At 38.5% G+C, this 21,110-nt stretch overlaps 1 protein-coding gene across 4 annotated transcripts in view; it reads left to right on the forward strand.

Moving 5' to 3' along the window:
* Nucleotides 1-8,937: 8,937 nt before the first annotated feature.
* NBAS (NBAS subunit of NRZ tethering complex) overlaps nucleotides 8,938-21,110 on the forward strand; it is a 434,255-nt gene continuing 422,082 nt past the window's right edge. For 3 of the 4 annotated variants that reach the window (XR_004273780.1, XM_032294320.1, XM_032294322.1), the window contains exons 1-6: nucleotides 8,938-9,095; nucleotides 11,528-11,582; nucleotides 13,334-13,370; nucleotides 16,039-16,116; nucleotides 16,467-16,514; nucleotides 18,136-18,179. Coding sequence is in view for 2 of the 4 variants with exons in the window: in XM_032294320.1 (XP_032150211.1) it covers nucleotides 8,979-9,095; nucleotides 11,528-11,582; nucleotides 13,334-13,370; nucleotides 16,039-16,116; nucleotides 16,467-16,514; nucleotides 18,136-18,179 (379 nt within the window). In the remaining 2 variants the exon portion in view is untranslated. Of the gene's footprint in view, nucleotides 9,096-11,527; nucleotides 11,583-11,986; nucleotides 12,349-13,333; nucleotides 13,371-16,038; nucleotides 16,117-16,466; nucleotides 16,515-18,135; nucleotides 18,180-21,110 lie in introns of those variants that run through there. The other variant, XM_032294323.1, reaches the window with a different exon arrangement.

The following is a 21,110-nucleotide window of genomic DNA, read 5'->3' on the forward strand; positions in this document are numbered from 1 at the left end:
TTGATGGGAGTGTAAACTAGTTCAACCACTGTAGAAGACGGTGTGGCGATTCCTCAAGGACCTAGAAATAGAAATTCCATTTGACCCAGCAATCCCATTACTGGGTATATATCCAAAGGATTATAAATAGTTCTACTATAAGAACACATGCACACGAATGTTCATTGCAGCACTGTTTACAATAGCAAAGACCTGGAACCAATCCATATGCTCATCAATGATAGACTGGGAGGGGAAAATGTGGCACATATACACCATGGAATACTATGCAGCCATAAAAAACGATAAGTTCATGTCCTTTTTAGGGACATGGATAAACCTGGAAACCATCATTCTCAGCAAAATGATGCAAGAACAGAAAATCAAACACCACATGTTCTCACTCACAGGTGGGTGTTGAACAATGAGAACACATGGACACAGGGAGGGGAGCATCACACACTGGGGTATGTCGAGGGGAAATAGGGAAGGGACAGCAGGGTGTGGGGAGTTGGGGAGAGAAAGCATGGGGAAAAATGCCAGATATAGATGATGGGGAGGAAGGCAGCAAATCACACTGCCATGTGTGTACCTATGCAACAATCTTGCATGTTCTTCACATGTACCCAAAAACCTAAAATGCAATTCGAAAAAAAAAAAAAAAAAAAAGAATTTGTTGCCACAACCTGACACTTCTGTAAGTTTGGAGCCTGAATTTACACTATTTGTATCATGTGAAACAAGCAAACTTTAATTTAAAGTGGACCCAAGTCTTCTGGGTACTTTGCAGAAATCAAGGCAAGTCCTTTTAAGGGGGAGGCACCCTCCATCTGAGGCCTCGAAGCATCCTCAAAAGTCAAATTCCAGAGCATCTGAGCAAACAATAAGACAGAGACACAGACACACACACACACACACACACACACACACACACACACACACACCCCATAAAGAAAGAAGTCACCAGCAAGAGTCAACAGAAAAAAATAGATACTCGAAGTCTTCAGGTATTAGAAATACCAGGTAGATAATATAAATTATGTTTGATGTGTTTCTAAAAGTAGGACTTAACATAGAGAAAAAGAAAGTAACAAAATGACCAGTAGCCTTGAGTTTTAAAGAAATAACTTCTAGAAATAAAAATATAATAATCGATATTTAAAAACTTGATGGAAAGATTAAACAGAGAAAGCTTAGAAGCTTAAAAGCTTAATGTGTGCACCAGAAAAAAGCTTAAAAGCTTAATGTGTGCACCAGAACAGAGATCAGAAGAAACTACACTGAATACAGAGAGACAATGAGGTAGAAAGCATGAGGGAGGTTGTGGCGTACAGAAGTTACAATGCTCCATCATCTGTCTAAAGTGATTGCTGTACAGGTAACGTGAATATGTAAGAACTGAGAATTTTCTTTCTTCCCTTTTTTTTTTTTTTTAAGAGTCGTGGTCCTTCTCTGTCAGCCAGGCTGGAGTGGAGTGACATGATCATAGCTCACAGCTACCTCGACGTCCTGGGCTCAAGCGATCCTCTAGCCTCAGCCACCCAAGTAGCTGGAACTACTATTGTGAGCCAACGCGTCTGGCAAAATTCTGGCTAATTAAAACAAAATTTTAAGAGACAGAATCTGAGTAGGTTAGGACAGAACTTTCCATAAGTAATTAAAACAAAGGCAGTGTGGGAAAGTTATATTCTAAACTTCTGAAATTACTCTTTATAAGGAAAGGGGAGGTTGGAAGAGAGACGTGTGTGTATGGGAGGTGTACATGTGGGTGCATATGTGAGTGTTGTATTAGCTTAATGATTACTGCATCACCTCATGCCAATGGGAGAAATTTCTCTTTATCCTGGTTTATATTTGTTTATTTATTCTGTCCTTCCCTGCCTCAGATTGACAGTTTGTCCTTTATTCTATTTTATGTTTTCAAAGATATATGTTGTAATTCTTTCTATGCCTTGTTTGTGTTTTCTAAAATGTAAATTTACCTTTTTCTCCCAATATGTTTCTATGAAAGTTTTAATATATAGCATAGTTGAAAGAATGTTACCATGAACACCCATGTACTTACCAATGAGATTTTATCATTAGTATTTTACTATGCTTGCTTTATCACATATCTTTCCATTTGTTTATTTATCTTCCACCTATCCATGAATCCATCTTATTTTCTGGTGCACTTCAAAGTACATTACAGTTTATCTTTGCTTTTAAACAAAATAAAACTTAAAAGCTATTTTCACTTTTAAGTCAATAATTTGATCAGTTTACAAATGTACTTCTTTTTCTTTTTTTGAGATGGAGTTTGGCTCTTGTAGCCCAGGCTGGAGTGCAGTGGCATGATCTTGGCTCACTGCAACCTTCACCTTCTGGGTTCAAGAGATTCTTCTACCTCAGCCTCCTGAGTAGTTGGGATTACAAGTGCCTGCCACCACACCAGGCTAATTTTTTGTATTTTTAGGAGAGATGGGGTTTTGCCATATTGAGCAGGTTGGTCTCGAACTCCTGACCTCAGGTGATCCTCCCACCTCAGCCTCCCAAAGTGCTGGGATTACAGGTGTGAGCCACCAGGTCCAGCCTGCCAATGTATTTTTACCAATGTATTAGTCCACTTCTTGCACTTACTTGCTGCTGATTTTTGTATTTGTTACTGTATGTGCCTCTGGTGGGGCCTATTTCCCAGTTTGTTGTTCCATATAATTTGTGAGTGAGAAAAATGGGAGGAGGAAATGGTCTGTTTGAAGTGCATTGTTTATTAGTGTAAATGAGATTTCAGTAAGGGGCTGGAGTCTTTCTTTGCTAAAACCATGCATGAACTTTATATCTATTTTGGCTGCCAAGATACATTATAAAAGTCTTAGAATATTTATGGAAAGATTGATTGGAATTCTGCAGGCTTTCTAGAGGAAATAAAATTTCTTGAATTGCTCTCAGTATTATTTTATTATTATGATTAAAATTTATACTCTTCATAAAAAGCTGGTACACTATCCAATCAAATACAAATGTATGACACCTATAACAGGTAGCATTTAAATGCCCCAATTCAATTTTATTATGCAATTCAAATTTAAAATGGAAACAACTTCATATGATGATCTAATCTCTTTGGTTTCTAATACTGAAAAGCATAAAAGGGTTAAATGCTGAATCATTAATGGCTTTTAGCTTAATGGACTTTTTAACCGATAGGAGCTAAAAAGCTGAGCTCCTATGAAATGAATCTATGAGCTAATGACAGCTATACATTGACAAATTAAGAGAAGAAAAATGATTCCTTTATGTGAGATGATGTTAAATAATTTTTGTTTAATTCTAAGATAGAATGTCCGTGGTCATCAGCAAAGAATGAGGAATATATTCAGTTCAGTTGAAGCACACTTGATATGCTATGAGGCTAGGAAGAAATAGGAACATTTTTCTAATTATTTTTTTCCTTTATATTAAAGGCTTGTATCATCATCAGACCACTACTCTTTAAAGTGGGTAAATCATAGCACCTTCCTTGTTGGACAAAAATTATTTCATTTGTGGCTTTACCATTCTCAGCAGTTGACCTTGGTTGGGTGACAATGATTTAGAGCCTCAGTTTACTAAAGTACATCTATATCTACTTGTAGATACAGATATTAACAATTTCCTTACAGCATTGGAGAGAAGAGTAGAGATAAGGTATAACAAAATACCTGGTACAGTGCTTGAAGCAGGGTAGGTACACAAAACATAGTGATGATGATGATGATGATGATGATGATGCATATTTTGAAATTGTCTCAGATTTATTTATCTTATTTCCTTAAGCAGTTTACAGAGTTACCATTTGTGTTGGCTATTGGGGAAACATAATTTTTCTTTCCAGAATGATTTATTCATAAAAAAAGAAACAGAGAGTAAAAGAGGCTGGGTGCAGTGGCTCACATCTGCAATATCAGTACTTTGGGAGGCCAAGAGGTGAGAGGCTTACTTGAGCCCAGGAGTTCAAGACCAGCCTGGGCAATGCAGCAAGACTCCATCTCTCCAAATATTTAAAAGAGAGAGAGAGAAAAAGACTTATTCATGATTTCAAATATTTTTGAACCAGAGATGGACTTTCAGCTAAATTAAGGAGTTGATTAGATTAGATGATCATAATAGTATTTGTCAGTCAAACTCTTATATATAATGCGTTTAATTTTCCTTTGACAGGTTAATACCCCATCTCCACATGTTTGTACTCCTGGTCATCCATAACTGTTTATTTTCACTTTCAACCATCACATAATTTAATCTATGTTTTTAAATAATCCGTTTCCATACAGCTCTCAGTGACATGTGGTAGTTTAAAGAAAAAGCAAAGCATCAAGACCTGCAGAACGCCGTTTGAATTTTAGCTCGGTTGTGATCTTGTATTTCTCTAAGCTTTAATATTCTTATCTTTGAAATAGAGATCCACTCTGTCTTCTGAGTCTGTCAATTTCAGCAGTGGCTGTGAGGATGGAAGAGCTTAGTAAGCCATGAACACTACCAATTATTAACTAATAATGCCAATTTGTCAATTTAGAAGCAACATTGCAGAGATCTATATGCTACGTCTGGATTCTAGATTAGGTAACTCTTTAGCTGGGTGTGGTGACATGCGTGTGTAGTCCCAGCTATTTGGGAGGCTGAGGTAAGAGGATGGCTTGCATCCAGGAGGTCAAGGCTACAGTGAACTGTGTTTGTGCCACTGCACTCCAGCCTGGGTGACAGAGCAAGAGCCTGTCTTAAATAAATACATACATACATAAATAAGGTAAATCTGCAAAATCCACTGGTAGAAACACCAAGAGAGGAGTGCTTTCAATCCCTAGAAACTCACGCTAGTTGAAGCATAAAAGAGAATGAACTAGATCACCTACCTGGGAAGATGGAATCATACAGGTGTCCCTTGTTCTAGGCATGCTTATATCAGATGAAGTCTCTACCTCTTTCTCTTCTCTGTTTTTTTTCAGTGCGTTGGTTTCATTCTCACTGTGCAGACAGGCTTTCTCTATGTACTGAATACAATAGCTGCTAATAACCCCCAATATTCTTCAAACTCTGTCTTCTCTGTTGGACAAAAACTATCTCATTTGTGGCTTTACCATTATCAGCATGTGACCTTGCTTGGGCCACAATGATTTAGAGCCTCAGTTTACTAAAGTACAGGTATATCTACTTGTAGATACAGATATTAGCACTTTCCTTACAGCATTGTAGAGAAGAGCCAAAAGGCAAGGAGCCTTTTCCTCCATTTCAATCTTAAAAGAAAGAAAAATCCCAGGGAAGCATTCTCAACCTGGTGCTCAAATAACAGGAATGGAGTTCTTTGGGTCAAGGGGACAGAGTTGGTGATTGGCAGTCTTCCTAGGAATTATCTGACTTGAGTGAAGGAAGAGCAGTTAGAACAGTCTCCAAAGGAAGCAAAAGGCCTGGACAGACAAAGATGACTAGAGTCACTACAAGCATGAGGGAGGAAAGGAGAAGAGAATAATGATGAACAGAAGAGTCTGGCCATCCTTATGAAATGCTTGCCATCTCTTCATTAAATTACCCACTCTGCTCTTTAGGATTATTGTGATAATCATCTCAGTTTGCCCACGATAATCCTGTTTCATGCCTGTTGTCCTAGCACAACTATTAAAATCATGGCTTTTTATTTTCAAAATATCCCCAGTTTGGACAATTTGCTATGTAGTCACTGTAAATAAGACCAATTAGCAATTTGGCTTCAGCCACACAATCTGTTTTAAGTCATCCTATTCCTTTGATCCAGTTGAACTTTGATCACTTCTCTGCCTTTTCTTTTCCAACCCATGTCTGATATTCAACATTTGAATGAACATCTGGTAGAAAGCGTACTCATGACATATATATTCTTACCACCTTCTTCCCTTTTATGGATCACCTCACATTTCTCCCCTTCCAGGAGCTCTTCTGGATTTTAAGTAGTGGTGCTGAAGGTTTAACAACCCATTGATCTGCTCAGAGCATCTCTGCTAGTAGAATTTTTCTTCCAGGGATTGCTGCAAGTTAAATGTATACTCTCTCTCCAAATAGTGTAGTTTCATCCTATGAAACTTCAGTTGTTGTTTCTTCAGAGTAGAAGCTCCCTGAGGCCAGCCAGGCATGATTTTATGTTTTCTGTCCTATTGTATATATTACAGTAAGTGGGGTATGGATGAGGATGGATAAAACAATTAACATAGTGTGAGACTAGGCATGGTGGTGCCTGCCTGCAATCTCTGCACTTTGGGAGGCTGAGGCAGATCACTTGAGCCCAGGAGTTCGAGACCAGCCTGTGCAACAAAGTGAGACGCCCCCATCTCTATAAAAAATAGTAAAGTTCGCCCAGCATGGTGCCATGTATCTGTGGTCTCAGCTACTCAAGAGGCTGAGGTGGGAGGATTGCTTGAGCCCAGGAAGTGGAGGCTTGAAGTGAGCTCTCTTTGGGACACTGCACTCCAGCCTTGGTGAAAGAGTGAGACCCTGTCTCAAAAACAACAACAACAAAATAGTGTGATGATGGTAAAAGAAAGAAATTCTTCATGATGTATTTTCAGTGGTTCCCAATGCACACCAGCTAAGAAGGAAGCATCCTTTGCCAGTTTGACCAGCTACCTCCTCGCCATGGTTATACGGATCAAGTGAAAGCAGTGAAGAGAGTGATGAAACAGAAAGCAACCCCCAATATCTGTCCAAGAAAGGATGAGACAGGGAAGAGGAGTAAATAGCCAAGGAAATTTGGTGTGGGGGCTGTACTGAGGTACTGGAGGACTCCAACAACCAGCCCTTACCCTGCATTCCACATGCATGGTGTTCCTACCTCTTCATGTTCTACCGCGTGCAATGTGGGCAGAGCTCCCTGGAGGTGTACAGTTTGTCAGCCTTGTGGGGTAGGGAGAAGGTGTGTCTGGTGTTAACAGTGAGGGGTTTGATTGAAAGGCACAGCTGCCATGCAGAGAATTACTATAGGGAGACAATGTATAAAAGAGGTTTTCTGGGAAGTCATTCATTTATTCAACAAATAATGTATATTTTGTCCTCTGCTCTATGCCAGGCACTGTTATAAATTCTGTAGATATAGCAGGGATGCATATAGTATTTGTATGTATATAGATAGAGCACCTGGCATGGCTTGCCTTTTAGTGAATGGAGACAGATAATAAGCAAATATATTGTATAGCAGTTCAGATGATGACAAATGTTTTGGAAAAACTAATAGAGCAGCTCTGGAAAGCTGGAGTTGGAGAAAGGTCATGCAAATTTAAAAATGAGCAGTCAAGGTAGGCTTCGGAGAGAAGATGACATTTGAGCAAAAACTTGAAGGAGATTAAGGGAGGAACTGGGTAAACGTCCGGCAGAAAGACTTCCAAGTGGAGGGGACAGGCTTTGCAGAATTCCTGAAGTTGGTGTGTGTCTGGTGTGTTCAGAAATAGCAGAGCCAGTGTGGCTGAGGGTAGTAGGGGGAGCAGGAAATGAGGTGTGAGATTTAGGGGAGCAGGCAGATGATGTAGGTCTTTGAAGTCATCAAACTTTGAGAGAAATGGGAGCTGTTAGAGGCTCCCCAGCGGAGGCTTTTTAATTGCATCACTGCCTAATGCATCTTGAGGGATATCATGCAATATAATTCTCTCAAGAGATATCAAGAGATATTCAGTATTTGTGTTTCTTCTGATGTGAAACAGTGCTAATACTTTGTACACTATACATTCATTCAGGTTACCATAGGCTCTGCTTACAGTTCAGGGCTGTCCACAAAGAGGCACTTACTGAATGAATGCATGAATGAACGAATGAATTAATGTACAAATGGGGTTGACCTTTTTGCTCCCTCCATGGGGGTTCTCAACCTATTATTTCAACTTTATTGCCCCTATAGCCTTTCTCAACTGTGCTTATCTTGTGGAGTACTAATTAGGAAAGAAAAGGCAGGTGGGTAGGAGCAGGGAAAAACAAAGAGAGAAAGCAAATAAGCTGTACGTCTGCCTTTCTTCATGGTCCCAAACATATAAACCAAAGGAAGGAATAAGCCATAGGTCCACTTTTCTTTATGGCCCAGGACATACACCCCTTCTACACAGATAATGTACTTAACTCACAAACTTCCTGCTTACCTTTAAACGCCTCAATTTATCAAACACCAAAGGGCTAACAACAACAACAAAAAGCAAGTTAACTCCCTGCTACCTTGGTGTTACCAATCACTCCAGGTTCCAGTCTAAAATTTCTCAACAAGCCTTTGTTTCCTGGCAGTGAGTTCCTCCTCTGCTGGTTCTGCCCGTTGCTCCCTGGCAACGAACTTTCGTACTTTCTTTAATCTGTCTTTCTTTATCTCCCAGTCTCTCGGTAAATTCTTCTACCCCCACACCCAGAAAGTCGTCGCTCACTCGCGACACGTTGAAAGAGCTCTTTCAACTCTGTATTTCTGCCTCTGTCTTTGCTCATCCCATTTCCCACTATTTGAAATGCTTCTCTAGTGGATTAAAATTCTGCCTATTGTTGAAGACCCGGGGACAAGCTCCACGTCGTCCACGAAGTCCCAGCAGACTCTCTGGCCTTCATTGCCTTTTCTGAGTGCCCGTAGCATCTTTCCTCTGCTGCCTTTCATTGGCTTGATCTCTTGCGTTGGATAACTTTGGGTGTTTATTTTAAAACCATTGTTTGAACTTTCTCTACATGTTAAGGCAAGGAATACTGAAATGAACATTCGCATTTCAGTGGGGTTCTCTTATCATTTCTGTTTTATCGAAGCTGACTTGATAAGAGAGGCTCGATGACTTGGCTAATTAACAAGGAGTGCACCAGGACCGGGACACAAGTTGTTCCCAAGACAAGCAATAGTCCCTGTCCTTCCTACTCATAAAAGGGTTAACCTAGCATTTCCTTGCCGCGGTCAGGTCACTCCCCTCTCTTCCCCGCGAATCAAAAGCGGCCGGGCTAGGGAAGCTTGTCCTGTGAGGGATTCCGTAGAGGCACTCCCTCCGCAGCTTGAGTCCCGGGAAAACATGGCGGCCCCCGCGTCACGGCCGGCTTTGAGCCCAGGCGCTGCAGAAGGGGAGGAGGAGACGATTCTCTATGACTTGTTGGTCAACACCGAGTGGCCACCGGAGACTGAAGTACAGGTGAAGCAGGCCCGTCTACAGCAGCAGCCAACTTGGCGCAGTCGCGGGTGCTTCGTGGGCAGAGCCACGTAGCAGGAGCCACGTAGGGGAGTGGAGCCGGGTGGACTGGGGACCAGGGCCTTATGACTTGTGCGGTCGCCCTGGCAACAGCACCTTGGGCTAGCGGGGGTCTGGGGCTCCTATGGCAGGGTGGGGTGGTGATCCTTGAGATTCCTCCTGGGCTCAGGATTCGGTTGTTGGGGGCTGGAACTTTGTGCTCTGGGGATCGTACGATCCCACCCTGGTTGTTAGTTTCTCTCTCTGTATTCGGAGGGGAGGGCACAGCGCTGGACTCGAGGGTCCTTTCTCCTGTCTGGACTCTCGGTGGTCCCTTCTTGCGGTCTGGCTAGGGCTAGTCTGGGCCGACACTCAGCTGCGGTGGGAGAATTTTCCAGGACCTTACAGTCTTCAGCATCTGGCAGGCTGCTGCAGAGCGCGGAATCTGAGCCTTTACCGTTACACAGGGCTGGATCGCGCCAGTTCTTGTGTGTTTCAATAAAAGAGCATTTAATAAGCGTGTGCGTGTCCTTTCGTTCGCCTCCGTGTCCCATATGCTGTGCTAGGTGCGGAGGATACAGAGATGAATATGGTTTCGTGGAGCTTCTCGTTTAGAAGAGAGACAATCATAATCTAGCATTTTATGCGCTATAGTTAGCGATGTGAGCAAAATACCACTGAAGTGAAGAGGAAAGAGCTACTGGCTGAGATTGGGATCCCTGCTAGGAAAGGGTTATAGAAGTTGATAATTTATGGACTGGATCTTGGGATTATCAGTTGTTTGGTACTGAGGGCCTCCTGTGTCTGTGGTGAAGAGTAGAACCACAGACCCATGTTTATTCAACAGATATTTATTGAGTTTTAAATGCATGCCAGTTACTATTTTAGACCCAGAGGAAGCAGCCAGATCGAAAAGAATCTTTATTAAAGATTATGTAGTCCAGTCCATACAAATTCTCTTACATTTTTTTCTGAGTGTTTCTGTACTGGAGAAACGACCCATTTTTCAGCCCAAAGTTTGTTTTTTTTTCTCTTTAGCCTCATTCCCACTGCCGTTTGTGCTTATCTTGAATAATGTATTTTGTAGACGGGTAGGGATCTGCATACATTACTGTTTAATTTCAAATACTTTGTCTTAATGTGAATATTTTTTGGGTTGTGCAGCTAGGAAGCTGTTGCTGCTGCAGCTGATTAGATAAGTTTCCACTCTGTAATACTCATTGGTTAATTGCAATGATGTTTCAGAATGTTTACCATAAATTGATTTCAAAAAAGTAACCACAGAGTTAACTAACTTTGAAACCCTTAGCACTTTGTGTGTGTGTGTGTGTGTGTGTGTGTGTGTGTGTGTTGGAGGTGGAGGAGTTGTGTTAATTTCTGCATTATATTGATTTCAGCTGTTGAAGTATAGGCTCTTGGAGGGCAGTTACATCTGATTCATCTTTGTATCTCTCCCCAGGCTAAATTGTGTCTTGCATGAATCCGACGATCAATTCATGTTTGTTGAGTGAAATTACTTTTCTGTGTGTGTTTTTTTTAAAAAATCTTGTCTACACTTAGTGTATGTGCATTGGGCTTTTCTTGACAGCACTTAAGTGCATCTTATGCAGTGCCTAGTGTTGTGAACCTACTCACAGTGTGTTCAGTCTGTACTCATGGAATGGAATTATTTAATATAGCAATTACATATCTGTGTATGTTTTGTTAGTAACGTTGTCTGTATGGGTATGCAACAGATAGTCAATTAATTTGCCTTGGAGATATGACCGATTTTTCTGTGAGCAAAACTTACAGCCCCAATAGAGTGTGCTAAACTGGCAACCGGTGTGGTCTTTGGCCTTGAATTCTCTTGTCTTTGGATTGGTATTTGATTTGGAAATAGTTTCCAGCTTCAATCCTTGTTCTTTCCTGCAAGGGTAGTCCTGATGTGTGCCTGTAGTGTGCCGTGCTCACTTTACTCCTATTGTCCCCCCCATCCTGACTCTCTTTTTTTTTTTTTGAGGCAGGGTCTAACTTTGTCACCCAGGCTGGATTGCAGGGGTGTGATCACTGCTCACTGTAGCTTCAACCTCTCCGGTCATCTCAACCTCCCAAGTAGCTGGGGCTATAAGCATCCATGGCCTTGCCTTTTTTGTAGAGATAAGGTTTTGCCATGTTGCTCAGGCTGGTCTGGAACTCCCGGGTTCAAGTAATCGATCCACCTTGGTGTCTCAAAGTGCTGGGATTACAGGCGTGAGCCACTGCACCTAAACGCTCAGTTTTGAAATAGTTTTAAGATACTGCTTCCCTGTGCCCAAAACTCTGAGTATTAGTAAAGAAAAATAAATTTACATATTATGTAAGTAATACTAGTCTAATACAAGAAAATTCAAAGAATTTTGTGTTTTGAATTCCAGCCTAGAGGCAACCGAAAACATGGTGCATCCTTTATCATCACGAAAGCAATTCGAGGTAAATATAGCTTATTTCTGTACATTTAACATTTAACGATATAGTTAACAGTTAAAATGTGTTCTTTAGACTACTTCTGATGTGGAGCTTAATGAAAGTAGCATGTTATTTGAGTTTAATTTTGTATGTATTTATATACACACACGTATATATGTATATGCATATGTATACACATGCAGGTTTTTAATGCAGCTTAGAGCTAAAGTATATAGCATTGGTTTAACCATTATGGATGCATTCTAGAACAGGGGTCCCCAATTCCTGGGCCATGGACTGGTACCAGACACAGCAGGAGGTGATTGGTGGGTGAGTGGGCATTACCACCTGAACTCCGCTGTCAGATAAGTGGCAGCATTAGATTATCACAGAAGCAAGAACCCTGTTGTGAACTGCATTCGTGAGGGATCTAGGTTGCTTGGAAAAATTGTCTTCTACAAAACTGGTCCCTAGTGCCAAAAAGGTTGGGGACCGCTATTCTAGAAGGAATGAAGGTCAAAGCCAGTATGAGTCCCAGAGAGTCTGTGGATGTTGAAGGTGAAAATACAGTGAGAGACTATTTTAAGTGGTTTATATGATGTTTCAGATACATCTCATCAGAGATACTCAAATTACAAATTTGATAAGCCAGGGTATTCATTTAACTCCTGACAGATTTTACATATGAACTAACAAGAGTCTGAGAAAGGATTGAGCACTAGGTTCACTGAGCTGGTGCCATGAGGGCTTTACCATATTAATGAATGGAGTCCTTTTATCAGACCAGAAGGTAGGTGCTGTTATTCCTTCACGTTTTCAGATGAGAAAACTTGCCCCAGGTCATTCATTTGGAATTTGACAGCAGGTCTTTCTGGCTCCAAAGTTCATCCTTATACCAGTGAATTGAAGTTCCTTATATACAGAAAATTCATTTTCACAGAGGTTGAGTACTTGAAATTCACTATAATCTAATTTCCTCATCATACTTTTATCTTCTGATAAAATTGGTTAATTATGGATAATTTTATCTTCTAATACAGGAAGCACTAGCATATTAAGTTTTCAAATGACAAATGCTTCTAAATTTTGAGAATTTAGAAAATGTGTACAAGTAATAAAAATTCATTGTAGAAAACATAGACACTATAGATAACTATAAATTAGAAAAAAATTTGTCCTCATCTTATCACCCAGAGATAATCTGTTGATCTTTAGATCTTTTCCACTAATACATACCTAACTGCATACACAGGTACACACGTATATATACATTTAAAATAGGATGGTATGAAGTATTGTTTTTTAATAGTGTGTTAGAGGTTTTGTTTTCCATTGGCTTTCCCATTTTAGGTATTATCATTCTTAAAATCTTTGCTATACAGTGTAAAATAGTATCTTGTTTTAATTTTTATACAGATATTTTGTTTTTTAAAGGGTGATTATTATAATTTCTAGTCCATGGTTTAATGAAATCTTCTTAGGTTCTATTTAACATCTCAAACTGCTTTTATTTCTGGTACAGTTAGGAAATACTTGAAACTTTTGAATAACACACAAACCTGGAATTTAATATAAACAAATGTATGACCCTGTAAATGTTATAGTGTGTATTAGGTTATATTTAGTCTCTCATTTTAAGAGTTGTGTTCTTTGTGTTTTTTTTAAATGACTCAATTCTGCAGTATATTTTAGATTTATTATCCATAAATCTAATTTGAAAATAATTCATAAAGAACAACTGATTTATATTTGGCTTTGCCATTTTTTTATTACAGATCGTTTATTATTTTTACGCCAATATATCTGGTACAGGTGAGTCTTCAGTTCTTCAGAGAAACAGTATGAATGTCAAATGCAAACAATATTATTCTATTTATGATTTCTATTCGTAATTGAATTCTAGATCATGATAAAGTTGCCGACATTTGGGCAAACTCAGTATAAAATAGACATTTTAAACATTTAGGTGTAATCTGACAAGATATCTCAATAGACTTAGGGTAGTTTTTATTCCCTTAGTTACTATTAAGAATGTCTCATGACGATTTCGGCTTCCTCTGATGAGGGTTCTCAGGCTTATGTTGAATGTCCGTGTGAAGCCTCTGTAGCTTGCATACCTTTTAAAAAGCATTTTTGTTCTTACTGTCACATTATCTCTTTTATGGTTAGTATTCAACTGCTGTGTATCAGAGAAGGTTCTTTAGGTTTCAGTTCTTGTGTATGTTTTAATTCCTTGAGTGTTAAGTATATTTTCAGGCCTGGTTGCTAATTTCCAGCTTTAAAAAGAACAAAGAAATAATTATTATGACAAAAAATTATAAATTCTGCTTTTAGATACATGTATAGGAATTGTTTTATAGAATTATTTACATAGATCACTTTTTCCTTGAGGATCTCTTGTCTTAAAGTTCCAGAGATAATATAGTTCCATAAAAGAGACCTTTGGCTCTTCTCTAGGACTTGCTCCAATGTTTTCCTGCTTTTACTCTATGTATGTGTGTGTCTATGTACATATATCCATATATATGTGTGCATATTTACATTTCTGTACTTAATTATATCACTTTTTTGTGGGTGCGGGATATGTTAGGATAGAGAGATGAGCAGGAAGAGAGAGTGGAAGGAGACAATAGGAATTGGGAGGTGGGCTGTGTTTTCTGACCTCACTAGGCGACAGCTTGTTAGTCCTGAACACGCTTGGATAAGGTGGTAAGCTTGTCTTGTTCAGGTTGCTGCTTAATAATTCTTTTTGTTATCTATTGAAAAGGAGGACTCAAAAAGTTAACTCTGATACAAGCTTTATCCTGTATATGAGAACCTTATGATCAGGCATCACAAGTAATTGTCTTTTTGTCTCCCTTCCTCCTGAGAAGCCTTTTTCCTTGAATTGGCTGTGTTGATCATTGTACAGGTTGTAAATGCACCATTAAGTGACGAATCTTTCTTATGATACGTTACTTTCAAAAAGATTATAGTTCAATTTGTCCTGTTGCGTTTATGGCCATTAAACCCAAAGGTTTTGGGGTCAATATTTGTTTCAAGTGGCTTTTTCTTCTTTTTTAAAAAAAAGTTCTTTTCATTATGAAATATAAACATGTTGAGAATTATCAACAGTATAATAAACCTGCATCAGCTAGCCCTTTTTCTTTTTATGGAAAATGTTATACCTCAAATCCTTTTCCAATCTTTTTCCTTTCCCTTCCCTTCTAGAGGAAATTATCATCCTTATGTAGATAGTATTCACAAGCATGTTTCATATCTTCATTATATTTTTGTAACTCTCTTTGATCTTATTTTGTGATTTAAAAATGAGCATAAATACGCCACATGTATATTACCAGTATTTATCATAATTGTTTTTTTAAAGAGAGGGTCTAATTATGTTGCTTAGGCTGGAGTACAGTGGCTGTTCACAGGCAGGATCATGGTACACTCTATCTTTAAACTCCCGTGTTCAAATAATCCTCCTGCCTCAGCCTCCCATGTAGCTGACACTGTAGGCACATCCTCCGTGCCAGGCCACTAACATTTTGAAATCTTATTTTGTGTTTTCTGATTTCCATAATGTATTTTCTTTCCTATTTTTCTTTGATGGAATTATTTATTCTTCTTTTCCATCTGTTTTCTTCATTTCTTCAGGTATCATTCCTCTAATTTGCTGCGTCTCCTCACTCACTCCTAGTAGGTAGTTTTTTGTATTTTGCGAATGGTTTTATTTTGAACTTATGCTTGTTCTTGCATCACATGAGTAAAGTGAAATTGCAGTCTGATCTTGCATATGGTCCAGACATGGGCTTTTATTTTTTTGTAGATTTTATTCCCATCCTACTCAGAACCATAGTTCCAGGCAGAGAAGAGAGTCTTTAGTCTCCCTGGGCCTATGGTGAGGCGTTTCTAGTTCTAACTTGGTGCAGTCATTTGAGCATCCTGGGTTTTGCAGGAGTGTCACTTCCAGATCCTGTCCTCTCTTTGGTTCAGTAGCTCATTTCGTATCCCGTGTGCTAAGTCCTGTTTTTGGCTCTTGTTTCTCTTCCCCCCCGCCGTCCTCAATTCTAGCTTTCAGTGACTTTTTCATTTCTAGTACTTAGAAATTTCTCTTTCTTTCTTGTGAGTTTAACTCTACGCTAAAATTTGTTTTTGTTACAGTTGAGCCAGAGTTTCTAGGTGGTTAGAGCAGGAAGGGTTGGGGTAAGTTATTGGTATTCTAGATATTATTGTTATGCTAGATGTCTTTTTCCTGGGAAATACATACATTTATACCTTTGAACACCACTATGCTTTTTGGAAATAAAATATATATGGTCAGATTTCAGCTACCAAATAGTAACTTTTGGTTTTGGGTTTGCTAATATTCAAATTTTATATTCTAATGGAAAAAAATCCATGTTTCTCTCTATAAGTGTATGTGCTATTTATTTGTTTACTTTATATATGATTTTTATGATTAGATTTTAAGTTAACTAATGTGTTGTGATTTCAGCCCTGCACCTTTTTTGCTCCCTGATGCACTGGTTCGCTTGGTTAATAAACAGATAAACTGGCATTTGATACTTGCAAGGTAAGGAAGTGTAAAATTCATATGTTTTTCTATCTGGATTAGCTTTTACATTTCATTATGGATGTTAATTTTGAAGTCCTTATGGCTTTCAGTCTTGATTTTTGTTGTATGTAAATCTCTTTGTTGCATATGATTAGTATTGTTTAAACATGTTAATTCATGCTGTATTAAACCATTTCGTATGCTTTTGTACCTCTATCCTCATCTAATTGTAAGGTCAAAAAATGGATAATTAAAGCATGTGAACAAATTTAAAAATGATTTTAACTTATTAAATAATTCTATCTGTGTTGAAAGCTGCTACAGATATTCATAATAGATATTTCCCCCCTCTTTCTTCTCCATGAAAGCAATGGAAAGCTTTTGGCTGCTGTTCAAGATCAGTGTGTGGAAATCAGGTAATTGTTAATATTATTCATATTCAAGATTTCCTTTGAGAAACGTTTTTTACTCTATAAATGGGAACTAAGATTTTTATAGGGGGTATATTTAAAAGGATTTTATTATTAACTCACTTAATTTTGTGAGTGTCAAACACCAACTTATGCCAGTTAAAAAATTAAGGATGCTTTCTCAGAGTTGTGTGCTTATCTTTCTCCTTCCCCAGATCATTCTGTTGCCTCTTAAGACATTTTACTTTCTCAGTAAACGAGGCCTATGTTCCAGAACTCTGGAAATCACTCTTGTTTGACTATTTACTGCTACATCAGGTAAACAGATATTCAGGAAGGTGTAAAAAAGTAGGGATGTTTTTGCTCTGTTGGTACAAAACGGTAGATTGAATATGGGTGTGCAAAAGACCAAGGTTACATATTACTTGAGACTGGATTATGCTGTCTGTCTTCAAGAGACATTCAGTGGTATTATATACACATCCATAAGACACATCTCTAAGCTGGACTTTTCAGGTGTTTTATTTTTAAACAATGTATCAGTTAGTTATAAAAGAGCTATCAACCATAGCAACTAAGAAAAATGAGTTCATTCTTTGGGAATTGTTACTGGGAAAATCATATGGAAGAGGAAATACATTTACTGTTCATTAAGTGAAAGTGGACTGTCATAAAGGCCTTCATTATCATCATCTTCACATTGAGTGGGCTGAGGAGGAGGAGGAAGAAGGGGGAGGTGGTCTTGCTGTCTCAGAGTAGTAGAGATAGAAGAAAATCCACATAAACATGGACCTGCACAGTTGAAACCTGTGTTGTTCAGGAGTCAATTGTAGTAATTCCATAATATTTCACTGAGTGCTCATAGCAAAATTTAATCCCCTTAAACTGTGTATTATTTTCCTCCTTCATAAATTAGACACCAGTTTTCTTGATATCTGTATATATCTGTAATTATTTCCTTGGGATAAATTTATTGACATAGAATTGTTAGGTCAAATGCTATGGACGTGAAGGTTTTGGATAATTGTTATTAAACTATTGTCCAGAGGGTTTACCAGTTTTCATTTTTAAACATGTTTTATAATAATTATACTACTTGGTATATATTTCAGGATCACAGATTTAAAATAGGTTATTGATTTAAATATGGTGACCTACTAAGGCTCTTTGATTTCTTAAAATAAGACTTTTTTTTTTCCTAAGTGATCAAACTTCATAAGATGATGCAGACCACTGGTTCTTAATTAGGATTTATGTGTCCAGCAAAAAAATATTTTTGCTTGGGCCACATAGCAGATTTCCTGATTCAGAACCTTTGGGGATTGGGACCAGACATCTCTATTGTATGAAAAGACCATGGGAAATTCACTTAGGCTGTGTCATTATATTCCATATTTATATATATAAATAGTTTCATACAGTGTAGCTCCATATCTGATGCAATAAGAAGGTTGGAAGAAAATATTGTCACTGACAAAAGGGTTGTAATTGAGGCACAGAACCATCTCTGAGAGGAGAAATGATTTATTGTGTTATATAGAGGCTGTCTAGTCCACAGTATCTGGTATTTTATAGTTCTATACAATGTTATGATAAAACCTTTGCCTTGATTTTGCACATTTTACAGGTCTGCAAAAGATGATTTTACATCCATAATTGGGAAATGTCAAGGTAGGAGTTTACAAAATATTTAAAAAATGAAAATTTCAAATCTTCAATGGTTTACAATGTTTCTTAAAAGTTAGAATATATATTAACTATTTATTAACAAGGATTATCATGACTATTAAAATAATAAGAAAACAACTGATTTTTTTAACTGTCTTAAATATTTTGCTTTAAAATTGTTCATTTTGATGAGATTCTGAAACTGTTTTAAAGAAGTCTAAGCCAATTTTGAACGAAGTATTTTTAACTGTCAGTAGTCTTTTATTTTGGATTAAATGCAGAAATAAATATTAAGGTATAAGTCAAGAGTTGATCAGGTACAGACTAGTAAAAAAGAGTAACATTTGGTCATTCTTTTATATATTCAGCAAAAATTTACTGACTGTAATTTATGTGTATGTGCTGTTTTGCTGGGTGCTTGAGGTATGATTGTGAGCAAAAAGACCTGGTCTTTATCTCATGAAGCATACAGATGCTCAAATGTATAATTATAAACTTTTTTCAAATCTATTTAAGTAAAAACTAAGTCCTATGAGATTTCTTAACCAGGGTGTGAGATGAAATGGCTAAGAAAGAAAAATGACTTTTGGAAAGCAACTTTAAGAATGGTTAGTCTGGACGCAGTGGCTCATGCCTGTAATTCCAGCACTTTGGGAGGCTGAGGTGGGTGGATCACTTGAGGTCAGGAGTTTGAGACCAGCCTGGCCAACGTGGTGAAACCCTGTCTCTATTAAAAATACAAAAATTAGCCAGATATGGTGGTGCATGCCTGTAATTCCATCTACCTGGGAGGCTGAGGCAGGAGAATCGCTTGAACCTGGGAGATGGAGATTGCAGTGAGCCCAGATTACGCCACTACACTCCAGCCTGGGCAACAGAGGGAGACTCCATCTCAAAAAAAAAAAAAAAAAAAAAAAAAAAGAAGAATGAGTAGAAGGTAGAAGAAGATGGGGAGTGTATCAGTCTTCAGGAGCAGTGTATGAAAAGGCAGAATGAATCTTACAGGAGAAAAAGAGATATTAGAGTAAATACAACTATTATCTATGTTTTATTTAGAACCTGCAGTTCTGTCTGTCTGATCTTGGATTAGTTTAACAGTGTGATCGTACAAAGTATAATGATGGTAATCATGGTCATTGTGTTGATAACAAACACTTATAGTGTTCCTACTGTGTGCCTGACTCTGTATTTGGGACTTTACATGACTTTCTTGTGTATAGAAATAAAGCAGTATAAATATTTTATCTTAAAACAGTGTTAGGATAAAATATATATTTGACATTGATAAGAGAGCAAGGAGATTGGAGGCACTTGTAGTTTTCAGAGCTACAATGTGGTAATTTCTGTAAGGGAGTGGGGGTAATACAGAAGATTCCCCTACTCCCTCATGGAAATGCTGTTCTTTTTTTATTTTTATTTTTTGAGATAGGGTCTCACTCTGTTGCCAGGCTGGAGTGCAGTGCTGTGATCATGGTTTCCTGATCTTCCTGCCTCAGCACCCTGAGAAGCTGAGACCACAGGCATGCACCAGTATGTCCAGCTAACTTTTTATTATTTTTAAATTTTTTGTAGAGATAGGAGTCTTGCCTTGTTGCTGAGGCTGGCCTCAAACTCCTGCAGTCCTCCTGCCTCAGCCTCCCAAAGTGCTGGGATTATGGGTGTGAGTCACTGTGCCCAGCCTTTAAGAGAGAGATGACAAATAATTGATTGTAATTGTACTAAGTGCCATGATGGCAAGGAGTCACTTTTAACTTAAGTTTACGAGGCCTTGGGAGTCTGTTTATTTATATATTAATTGAAAAAAATTTTTTTTTTTTTGAGACAGGGTCTCAGTCTTTTGCTCGGGCTGGAGTGCAGTGGCATGATCATGACTCACTGCAGCCTCAACCTCCTGGGCTCAGGTGATCCTCCCACCTAAGTTTCCCAGGTAGCTGGGACTATAGGTACATGCCACTATGCCCAGCTAATTTTTTAAATTTTTTATAGATACGGGGGCTTGCCATGTTGCCCAGTCTGGCCTTGCACTCATGGGTTCAAGTGATCCCCCCACCTTGGCCTCCCAAAGTGCTTGACATTACAGGTGTGAGCCACGGTGCTCAACCTGTTGAAATAGCTCTTTTCTTCCGCTTGTGTACTTCTACCATCGTAGGCTTAGTTTAGGCTCTCAACATTTTTTACTTGGTTTCTTTCAACAGTGTGCTGACAAGGTTTTCTTTTGTATGCCCTTTAGTAATCCACACTTTATACTCCTTGGCAAATTGATCATTTAAAAAAAAAAGAGCTGGATGTAGTTGGTCACGGCTGTGACTTTGGGAAGCCGAGGTGAGCGGATCACAAGGTCAAGAGATGTAGACCATCCTGGCCAACATGGTGAAACTCTGTCTCTACTAAAAATACAAAAAATTTTAGCTGGATGTGGTAGTGCGTGCCTGTAGTCCCAGCTACTTGGGAGGCTGAGACAGGAGAATCGCTTGAACCCAGGTGGCAGAGGTTGCAGTGAACTGAGATTGCGCCACTACGCTCCAGCCTGGCGACAGAATGAGACTCCATCTAAAAAAACAAAACAAAACTAAGCAAAACAAACCAAAAAAACTATTCTAGCAGGTAACCCTTCAAATCTGACTTAACTGCTTTCTAGATTTCTAGTAATCCTGGGCAAGTTACTTTACCTCTGTGAGCCTCAGTTTCATTATCTATAAAATGGGCGTAATTTTATAAATTGAGCTGTGGGAAAATTTTGTGAATTAATGTATAGAAAACTCTTGGCATAATGTCTGAGGCATCATGAGTACTTAGGAGATGCTAAGCTATTGTTGTAATTACTGTTACTATGATTCTGCCTAAAATCTGTCAGTTGTTTGCTGTTGACTGGAATGCAGTTCATGTTTTTTAACTTAGGATAAAAGACTTTTCACAGTTAGCCTGTCTATCCTG

This window comes from Sapajus apella, unplaced genomic scaffold (assembly GCF_009761245.1).
Source record: "Sapajus apella isolate SASKATOON/1434 unplaced genomic scaffold, GSC_monkey_1.0 scaffold31, whole genome shotgun sequence".
Taxonomy (NCBI): Eukaryota; Metazoa; Chordata; class Mammalia; order Primates; family Cebidae; genus Sapajus; species Sapajus apella.